At 46.4% G+C, this 11,294-nt stretch overlaps 1 protein-coding gene across 1 annotated transcript in view; it reads left to right on the top strand.

Moving 5' to 3' along the window:
• The window catches only part of Galnt14 (polypeptide N-acetylgalactosaminyltransferase 14), a 286,185-nt gene that overhangs the window by 270,880 nt on the left and 4,011 nt on the right, over window positions 1–11,294 (top strand). The window contains exons 12-13 of the mRNA XM_028778972.1: window positions 3,074–3,157; window positions 3,633–3,777. Coding sequence (XP_028634805.1) covers window positions 3,074–3,157; window positions 3,633–3,777 — 229 coding nt within the window. The remainder of the gene's footprint in view (window positions 1–3,073; window positions 3,158–3,632; window positions 3,778–11,294) is intronic.

Below are 11,294 nucleotides of genomic sequence, written 5' to 3'. Positions count from 1 at the left end.
ACACTACCTTCCTCTACATACACACACACTCACACACACACACACACACACACACTACCTTCCTCTACATACACACACACTACACATATGCACACGGCTTGTTTAAATCTCTTTCTCCTCTTTTCACAGGCTACTGGACAGTCACATGAAATTTCCCATGCTACCACCCATGATATTTCACGGCCATGTTGTCAGTGAGGTCACAAGACACCTCCTAGCCCTGCAGTCTTTTCTAACCAGCTCAAACCCGCCATGTCTATTAAACCTTCTTTGGTCTCTTCCCACCTGTGAGCCGGCCACCTCCTTTCTCTTGCATGGATGGTACCTATTTTATGGATGAAATAGACAATATTGATTTCTCAAGACCAATCAACCCATTAGCCTGGCCACAACTGTACCATCCTTCTCAGTCGCTTTTTGTCTCTTCGGACAGGTGCACTTCCTGTATCCGTAAACCAGGCCTCCTCCGGATACACTATTCATGCTTGCCTTCATTCATAAATCAACACCTATCACATTCCCACAGTATGCATTCATCTCCTCTGCCTGCTAGTGCAGGGCCTCTCAAACTTTAATGAGCACACAGATCTCCCAGGGAGCGTGTTAAAACATGGAATCTGATTCCTTTGGTCTGAGTTTCTAATAAGCTCCCACGTGACGCAGTGCTGCCGGTGGAGGATCCTAATCTGAGGAACAGGTTTCCGAGGAGTGGTTCCCAAACCCACCTGACAGTGGCCTTACCTGCAGATCCTCAAAGCCCCTACTACCTGAGCTCATCCTTCTGAGGACTGGTTTCGCTTGGCTTTCAAATAGGTATAGTGTCCCTTATGGCAGATGGAGCTACATGCCCATTACCAGAACTGCCATTCTCCCCAACCTCGATTCTTCTCTCTTGTATCTTTCAATTCCATGTTTACACATACTCCTTGACTTAAAAGGGGAAGGGGTAAAAGAAAATAAACTATAAAACCTTCCCTTAAGGGAGCATTGCTTACCACCTTGTATGCCTGTGTCCTGCCTGCCAGGATCTAGCATCCAAAGTAGAGGTCTACCTTTGCTGCCTCCCCCAGGCCCGCAGCTGTTTCCATAAGGCTTAGTCCAGACTCCTTCATTCTTTGTTCTCCCCTTATGCTGCTCTTCAGCATTGTCTTCTCCAACCTGCTTCCTTCTGCCATGCCTCTCTGTCCCCTAGGCTTCCAGTCTTTTATGTTGTTCCTAAGTCCTACCTTTTCCATCCTAATTCCCTGTTGCTCATCTTCTTCCTACTCCTGACAGGCTAGTCTCTCTCTGAGGCTCTGTCATAAGTCTTCTTTGTACTAGGCCTCCTCCCTGGCGATGTTACCACATCTATTTAAAACTCTGTTTCTAGCAGGAACCTTTCCCCTGGACTGCAGTTTCTTACACCCAAGTATCAGATGGCCACTTCTACCTGGATATCCCCCAGACATCTCCAGTGTAACAAGTCTTAGGCTAAACCCATTAAGTTTGTTCCTGAATCTATCTCTCAACCCGTATTCCCCCATGCAACCCCATGAACAGTCTTTCTTACATCATATTAGTCAAGCCACAAGTCTGAGTACCACCCCAGTTCACCTTGCTTGCTTTGAGTGATAATCATGTCCTGCTGTTGCTGCCTCACTCAAACACTGAGAACCCAGGCTCTTTCTCTAAACAGAATATCAAGCATGCTGAAAGCATGGCCTCTTTGTCCCAGAGGAGCTGAGAGGCATGGTAAGCAAGCATGCTTTGTGCTCTGTAAGAAGATAGAAGGCTGGGTGTGGAGCTCAGTGGTAGACTAGTTGGCTAATGATCAGGAGACCCTGAATTTGAGTGCCTGCACAAGAAGGGGAATGCAGAGGACAAAGAGGGAGAAAGAGGAGGAGAAAGGATAGGGAGAGGAGGAGGAAAAAGAGGAAGAAGAGGAGGAGGAAGAGGAGAAAGAGGAGGAGGAAAAGAAGTTCGGGTGAAGTCATGGAGAGAGAGGGAGAAAGTGAGGCTAGACAGGAAACAAGGCTACTTTTATTGGCTGCCTAGAGAAGACAAGGTTTGACTAGTACTTAGGTAGAGTGAAGATGAAAAGAAGTAGAGAATTGGCCAAGCCCACTCCTACTCAGTTCACTAAAAGGAAACTAATGGCACCTGGGATTGTACAATCACCTCCTTCCTGCCACTGTCCCACTTGCACTCCAACTGGCCCATTCTGGGAGCAATAGTAAGATTTCCTCAAAGCATCCCCGTGCTATACCCTACAGAAGGCCCACTAAGTCCATCCCAGTACCCGTGAGATAGAGTCAGCATCCTCCAGCACTGCCTCATGTGGCTTCTTTTGGATTCCCTTCCCCTATTCACACAAACTTCTGTTTTAAGGCCATGTAGCCAGTGTTACCCTTGCAGGAAAACTTTCTGACTTGTTCACAGTACTCACCTCTGCTTTCCAATCTCCCTCACCTATAGCAGGACCCCTGTCTTACCCACCCTTTGGCTTCTCTAGATGGCCACTCTTCCTTTCACATACCAGCATCAATAGCCATGGCTCTCTTGAGTACCATGGACCCATCAAGCAAGAGTGCACCTCCAAGCTGTCATGGTGACCTGTCTTCAGGGCCACATGGGATATGGTACTTGAATCACTATCTTGTACTACTGTTCAGAAGCTTTAGTACCCCACATTGAATATGATGCCTGTCACATAGAAATGTTCAGTGGGTATCTCATGAACAGATATGTGATGATACACCAGCAGGATGCTCTGAGGCTGAGGCAGTGTGGTACTCTAACAACATACCTGTCATTCTCGCAGATTGACCTTTAATAAAAATGAAAACCATCTTCAATTCCATTTTCAAATAAAAGTACAAGCCCTCAATGTTGTGACTATACCATCAAGAGATAAAGCTAAGGTGTTTTCTGCATGGAACTAGAGAAATCTCGGCTTGGTTCATTTACTCAGCATCCCCTAGAGATGTGTGGGTATGAAGCATGTCACGAGTGGTGAGGAGTCACTGTTGTAGATTCCTGCCTCTGACAGCTGTGTTCTGTCTCTGTGTCCCACCCTCCAACCTCATCGTCCCAGCATTGAGAACAGATTGAACCTGAGGAAGAATTTGCACTGCCAGACCTTCAAGTGGTACCTGGAGAATGTCTACCCAGAACTCAGGTACACCTACCTACTGGAACCAAAGCTAGCTACAAGAAGAGGCCTGGTCATAGCTGGCCTGGTGTGGGAGATACATGACCTATGGCCAACTGGAGGAGAGTTTTTAAAACTGTAAAGGACTGAGAAAACCAGCCAGTCCTGGTTAACCCTAAAACCATAAGGAGAATTTTGTTAATCTTAGTAGAATGAGAGACTGGGGTGAATTGTTAGAAGTAGTACCCTGGGTTGTACTAAGATCATAGGATTGATGATATAGACTCCATCCTAGAGATCCATCTTCTATGGGGCTACTGAGAGTCCCATGTTACATCACCCTAGCGGCATCTTTCCATCCTCTGACTAGTGCCAACCTTTGTGACAGCTCTGGGGAAGATGGCTGTCTGCCCTCTCTAAACACACCCTAACCCATCCAGCAGTTAGCAGCACTAATGTCAAAAGCAGTATGTTCTCATCTGTCCACATGGGTTTTCCACAGGGTACCCCAAGATTCCTCCATCCAGAAGGGCAATATCCGGCAGCGGCAGAAGTGCCTTGAGTCTCAGAAGCAGAAAAACCAAGAGACTCCACACCTCAGGCTAAACTCCTGTGCCAAGGTCAAAGGGGATGGAGCAAAGCCTCAGGTAAAGTAACTGCCTGGGGTCATAGCACTGCATGCCATGGAGAGCAGAAATGTCTAGATTAGCCACGGACCCTGCTTCAGCATGTCACCAGGAATCCAGAATGGTGCCAAAGGACCCATTCTTACCTGGCTTTTTCCCACTTAGTTACCAAATACCTGGAAATCCTCTGAAAGATGGTTTCCAAGTGGCACATGTCCATAGAAATTGGTTCAGTAATTTAACAGGAGTTCAAAGACTGGCAGCTGTCTCCTACAGTAAACATGGGCCAGGTCAGGCATGGAAGATCACACAAACTAACTACAAATGTGACATGCAAAGAAAAAAAGCCTGCTACTAGACATTGAGACAAGATAACCAAACCAAGTCTTGCAGCTGACTTCCAGGCAATTGTATCAGGCTTGGTAAAACCACTTCTATCCACTATTTTTTTCCTGGGCACCACCCTCCTGCTTCCCCTACATCTGTGGATTATTTGGGGGTGCTTTACAAGGAAGCTTCTTTGTGGCTTGCTTGGTTTGTCAACAGAGCGTATCCTATTCAAGCCCCGTGTTTTGCCAATATTCTCCTTTCTGAGTCTAGGCCTGCTGTTTTCAAGGTCACTGACAAAATCACCACCTGTCTCAACCTCTATAGCATTTGGCCAAGCACAACCATCACGTGACTCCCCTCTTATCCTTGTGATCCCACAGGATCTCTGCTTCCTTATCCTGCTGTCTGAGTTTTTGCCTAGTGCCTGTCCCCATCTTTATGGTGTTTACTGAGGCCTTCAATCTACCGTCCTTTTCACTATAAACTCTTTTTTGGAGATTTTACTCATATCCCCAGCTTTGTCCATCTCCTGTTTATTGATTCACAAATTCTGAGTCTTCATGCATCATTTATTCACTCGGCAGACTGTTTGTTAACTGCGAAGGTACACAGGTGTAAGGCTAGACTGCAGGAAGAAATACACAAGCAGCCTCCATGATCTAGTCTCAGCCCCTGAGCATCTCTCGCTGCTACCACAAAAATATAAAGATGTGGCATACAAGTCTTATGTGAGCATTGGCAAGTTGTCCCAGAGGACTTGAAAATGGTCTGTGTTTTAAGACAAAAGTAGAAACAGACAAGGTCAGGAAAGGGAGAGAGGGGTGACCCAGGAAATACAACATACATTGAGACTTGGCAGTGAGTGTAAGGATAGGCTTTAGAGAAACTGAGGTTAAAAGGTAGAACAAGAGAGGACCATAAATGTCGAGGTTGGGTAGAAGCAACAGCTGAATTCTTATCTCTGTCATTCTGAGGAAGCTGAGTTTTGTCCTCATTAGAGAAACAACTGTAAGATCCCAGGAGAGAGTTCTAGGAACAGAAGGTCCACAGGTAAGAAGTCCCCCAGGACTGTTGCTCCAACGCTGCACAACTTAGTGACTCAAACTCTCTGTGGTTTAACTCCACAAATGGCTGTGAGCACCCAGGCTACCTTGTGTTGCATACATTCTCTGCACGGTCATCCTTTGCTCAGGTGCCACAGTTCCAATTCTCACTGATGTCTTGGCTCGTCTTCCTCCTGTAGCCCCTCATGCCTGCAGCCCACAGGGATCAGCCTAGAAAATCTCTTGTTGTACCTTACACTTACTTATTCTTGCTAGCTCTACATTCTCCAAACCCAAATCTGTTGACTTTTAGAGTTGGTTCATTCTTTTAAAATGTCCCTGGTGAGAACACTTGTGTTAGATTAGAACCAAAGTCCGTGGGTGTTCCTCCTGCCCTGTCTCCATCCAATGACCTGTATCATCGCTTTGTGTGTGATCTCCAAACCACCACCCAGCCTCAGCACTGTAGCCGTCAGTGACTCTCCATTGTTCCCCATAAATATCCATGCTCTCAGACCTGGCTCTGGCTTGAAAAGAGTTTTCCAGAAGCAGTCCCTGCTCCAAACAGGACAGAGGAGGTGGGTAGGAGTTAGATTAGACTAGAAAGGAAAGGAAATGGAGGTGTCAATTTTACTTTAGGTGTGGTTGCCCAGCTGATGTGACACAATTGCTCAAGTGGTACTTTGTGTAGCACTGTGAGTAGGTGACACATCTTTCTGTGAGTCTGTGTGTAGGTGTTGTTCACGGGAATTCCAACAGTCAGAATGTTGGCTGGGCCCTTCCCTGGGATAGGATTCATTTGGTCTATTCCCAGAAGAACAGAGCTTTTCTAGAACTTGCCAACATTGGTTACATAAGAAGGTGGGAGGAAAAGCCACTAACTGTCTGAGCCTCAGAGAGGGTCCTTTGATATCCGGTCCTAGGGGAGGGAGCAGGATGTTTACTGGAGGAGAATGGTCCATCCTATTTCAACTGACCTTCCTGCACTAGGAGGAAGGCAAACAATGGCAGGTACTTGGGGCTGTGAGGGAAAGGCCTATAGGTACACAGGGCTCTCTCCTTGGGGCAGTGGTAGCTACAGCTTGGCTTTGCTTTGAGATAATAGCTGGTTTTTGTGACTCTCAGATGCTAGATCATCTAGATATAAAGAGGTTAACCTTGGAAAACTGAACAGTAGCATCTTGGACGCCATGTTACCTGCTGGGGAGATGAGGTGGGCTCATTCAGAGTTAGATACAGCCCCATTCTCCAAGGGTACACAGGCTAGCAACAGGACTAGGCTAAATTTTCAGGTACTCAGAAGGAAATCCACATTTCAGCTAACATAGCTGAAATGAACACAAGTGCATGTGCATGTAACATGTCCTTGTAGGACTGACTCGTGATCGCTTCTCTTCTTCCTGGGGTCCTCTTCCTCATTCCTCACAAATCTCCATTGTTATTGTCCTTCATCTCAACTGTCCTTTCTGTCCACATTAGACACTCGTGGGTCCTTTCCCCTTAACGCAGTCCTATCCCTTCCTATCTATGTCTTTGCTACCTGACCCGACTCTTGTTCTGTCCTGAAGGTGTATATCTGCCCTTGTGCCCATGCAGCTTTTATTCCTGCACCTACCCCTTCAGTCACTGAAAGCATAGCAAGGAAGTGATACAGGAGCCAGATAAAATAGGCGTTGTCCCCTCGCCTACCTACTCCACAGCTGATGCCATCAAAGCTCCCACAGATTAACTAGTGTCATGTGCTAGTGGTGCCTCCCATACCAACTCTATCCAGCAGTTGTCTGGTGCTTGTCCCAGCCACGCCATTGTTCCAGAGCTTTATTAGCTGTTTAGTCCTAGGAGAAGACACCTGTCTGTAACATCACCTCTTAAAGGTTATTCATATTAAAACTGTTAACCAGCTCCATCTTAACAGAAGAAAGATGGTGGCATGGGGTGGGGATAGGGTCTTCATTATAGCCACTTTCCAGTGACAAATCCAAAAACAAAATTCATGCCTCTATAAGAGTGTCTGGAGTCAGTAGACAACAGTGTCCTCACTAACATTTATGGGAGTTTGGGCAAAAGTGTGAATGGGGGGGTCTCTGCTCTACAAATGTCACACAAGACTCCAGGGACACATGGCTATAATGGCTCCCCACTTGGGCCTGGCTTCAATTTCTTCCCATTTCTGGCTCTGACCTACATGGTGAGTGTAAGCTTTCATGTTCATTTCCCTCTGAAAGCCTTCATATGTATACCAGAGACACAGCCTACCCTCAGAGGACAAACCCAGGCATCACTTCAATACAGGTCCTGAGATCAGGTTGTAGCCATTGGATGGGTGTTCTAGGGCCCTAGGTCACAGAAAGTGGTACAAGGAGGACCAGGTTCTGTCTTTAGCTGACATTCACTCACCAGGTAGATAAAACCTGGGCAATGGGATGGCCTCCTGCCTGTAACAATACTCCTTTGGTTTTGTTTGGTTTGTTTTTGTTGACAGGGATGGAGAACAAACCCCAGAGCCTTATGGATGCTAAGTAAGCACTTTCCAACCATGCTACATGATCAGCATGGAGGCTATTTAATCTGTAGTTCTAATAAATCCTCTTCCTCTATACCAGTCCATCCACCTCCAATACTATGCCTTGTTTTCCTTCTTGCTGCCTTGTCATCCTTTGGAGCAAAATGCTGGATTCAAGTGTTTCAAAGATGCTGGCAAACTGATGCCATGGGGTAATGCAAGAGGCATAAATCATGCATTCGAAAACCTTTGAAGTCCAAGAAATCTCTAGGCTAATACATTTCCTCTTAACTTCACTGAATTCCCTGGAAAAAAAAAATATCCGTGAAAGGTAGAAAGAAGACAGATATTCTACTCTAGTTTCTATTCCAAGTTAAAACGAGGGAAACATAAGACAGTTTGAAGTACATTCTTCCTCTGCCCAGCCAGTGTTAAGGCTGCCGATTTCTGGAGCAGGAGGCAGCAGCTGGGAGCCCCAAGGGTGGATGTGATTGAAAATGCTCCACAGATCAGCAGGCACAGGGACACCTCCAGGGTAGAGAGCTCAAGTCTGCAGTGGAACAAGCTGCCAGGCAATCACCTCCTACCCCTTCTTCTTCAGAGTTCCTCATCACAGCCTAGGAATACCCTCTCAAGAGCATCATGCCAACCTGTCTCTGGGACAGTTTCCAAAGGAAAGTCTAAAGGGACATTTCTCTTTTATCCTCTTGCCTTTCTCTGAGTCACTGGTATCATCAGAGACAGTAACCAAGCCTTTGATAAATGGATGGCACTATTCTGAATATTCATGGATTAACCATATATTCTATCACCCTCTTACTAGAGCAGATTCTCAATCTGTGGATCACAACACCTTCGGGCATCAAAGGGCCCTTTCATAGAGGTCGTCTAAAACCATTCTGCAAATCAGATGTTTATATTATGATTCATAACAGTAGAAAATTACAGTTAAGAAGTAGCAACAAAAATAATTTTATGGTTGGGGGTCATAAAGGGTTGCAGCAATAGGACAGTTGAGAACCACTGTACTAGAGTGGTTCTCCTCATGTCATATCTGAGGTTACAGAAGTAATTCACTAAGAGTTTACACAGTTATTAAGCTAGTGGGCAGGGATTCCAGCTCTTGTAGTTATCCAAGAACCTAACCTTGTGACACAACAAAACAAAGTGGATATGGCACATCAATCCTACATGTAAGGCATTCTAGAAATGTAAGAGAAGACAGGGTGGAAATAAAAGGGCTGACCTCAAACATGAGTCTATGAAGTGTTCCAAAATAAAATGTAAATCTGGGAATATGCTAGACCACCCCTGCTATCTCTGGGCTGGGAATCCTCTCCAGGGTAGAGCTGAGGTCTGTGCCTGTAGGGAGACAGAAAGCCCAGCATGGTCTGCCAGCATTTTGAGCTTTTGTAACACCCAATGCTGACCCCTGTGGCTGATCCCTTAGAGATCTTTGTAACTCAAATGAAGGTTTTGTTGGACCTGGCTCATTTGTCTCAGGCATTTGCATATTCATAGGCTAATGGGTTCTCCTGTGGGGCTACAAGGTTAGAGGACACCTGGTGTCACTAATGTCCTCTGCTTGGGTTCTATCTTATGGGAAGGGAGCTCATAAACAGAATGAGCCCAGCAGCTGCTCCTGACATTGTTCCCAGTAACCATGGACTCTTTGATCCTCAATTCCATCAAACTACATGTAAAGATGGAGTGGCTTGAACCAGTCAGGCTCTGGCAAGGCTCTAATTTCGATGAAACCAGCAATACCACTTTACTGTAATCTCAGTTGTTGACTATCCAGATCACAGAAGACATTTAGAAACACAGAATTCACCATTACCAGTGAGTGACATTAGCTCCTGCTTACTAACAAGGCAGTCACCTTGCTTTCCTTCCAGGGTTTGCTTGTCCCACCCTCACCCAGCGTCTCTTCGCATGAGGAAACACCACTCTTGGAGCAAGTACACTGAGCCAGGGCCAGTCAGCTCTGGGCTGAGTACTTGTTAACTCTTTACAAGAGTCCTTCAGTGGGCATGTCCTGCTACCAGCCCCACTTGACAGACTGGATATGCTAGGCACATGGAGACTAACCAGTATGTACGTAAGTGATACCCAAGAGTTTAAGTATAGGCCTGCAGACTATCTCATGATAGCCTCAGCATGACTTTCCTTAGGACTGGATCATTCTTTGTCATGGGGACTGTCCTGTGCCTTGTAGGATGTTTAGCAGGACCCCTGCCCCACTTCACCAAATGTCCATAGAACCTCATCTCAATAATCCAAAAATGTCTCCAAATACTGCTAGATAGTTCTCCAGTGGGGTATGGAGCAAAGTCTCCTTGGTCTAGGCTGATGACTTCCTGTCTATCAGAGGCTGGGGCCCTGAACCTTTTCCAGATCAGTATCTCTGCCTGGCTTCATCTTCATCCCTGCCTCTCTGAGTTCTTATTGCATCATAAGAAAATTTTTCCTCCAGAATTTTTCATCCAACTCAAAACAGTAAGTCACAGGCCAGACCGGACCAGGTATCACTGTGGTTCCTTTGCATCCCAGCCTTCCCAGCTGCAGCCCCAGGACATTTACCTGAAAGTGGAGGTTACTGTTCCTGCTGTTACTCACTCTTTTTCAGCTTGGGCAGGGAATATGTCCTCTGAGTATAGCAGCCTGTTTCCCCTTTCTAACAAACCAGCAAAGGAGTTCCAAGGACCATGGATGAGCTTCTCTCCTCAGCCCATTTCCACAGGGAAAAGTTACTCACATCAGCCTCCAGAATGGTCCCTGGGTTATCTTCCAGGTAGGTTATCTTCCCTATGGGTGGAAAGGGACATCCATCATGGACAGCACTTTTTAGAGTACTGCCTGTGCCCTGGACTACTTGCTGCTCAACTCTACCTGCCCTTGAGGTGAGGTGACAAGGTATCAATGGCACAGACTCTGGGAGCAGGTTAGAAATACCACAGCAAGTTCATCTGAACAAGCTCCTTTAATACCTTCCACCAGTGCCCCATTGGTCCCAAGAAAACATCTCTTCTACACAGCAGTTCCCAATTGGCTGGCATTGTCTGGATCAGCAATCCTTGGTCTCTCAGGCAGTCTTCAATTAGGTCCTCCTACAGGAAATGCCTTTGCGGCTGTGTCTTCCCATGACCCCCAACATTTACATAGAGTGGCTGCCACAGTTCCTCCTACATGAGAGGCTCTAAATGGAGCTATCAATAGAGGGTCCTACAAACCCTGATGGAAGACAGATCTGTCTGAGGACCCCCACTGCTACCTTTTTGTTCATTCCTTTCTTTCCTGGAGCTGGGAACTGTACTCAGGGCCTTGCTGGCTAGGCAATCACTCTACCACTTAGCTGAGCCTCTAGCCCTTCCCTCAATGGCTGTCTTCTCAGGGTTCATTTCTGACTCAGGAGTCACTTACTAAACCCGTTCATCACCAGTTCTTCTGGGAAATGTGAGGGACAAGGAATGGGGTGTGGACACTGGGCTTTAGTTGCCCCCACCTTCCTGATCCCTGCTTCCCGTTTCTCTTCTTTCTTCTTACTTATGAGAGCCCTCTTCTCTAGGAGATTAAATATCAGGAAAGCTCCAGAAAGTGTACTTATGGAGAGAGAGAGAGAGAGAGAGAGAGAGAGAGAGAGAGAGAGAGAGAGAGAGAGA

The sequence above is a fragment of the Grammomys surdaster genome, unplaced genomic scaffold, assembly GCF_004785775.1.
Source record: "Grammomys surdaster isolate TR1022 unplaced genomic scaffold, NIH_TR_1.0 343, whole genome shotgun sequence".
NCBI classification, from domain to species: domain Eukaryota; kingdom Metazoa; phylum Chordata; class Mammalia; order Rodentia; family Muridae; genus Grammomys; species Grammomys surdaster.
Note: the sequence above shows the minus strand (reverse complement) of the source record. Positions and strands in the feature narration are given on the sequence as shown.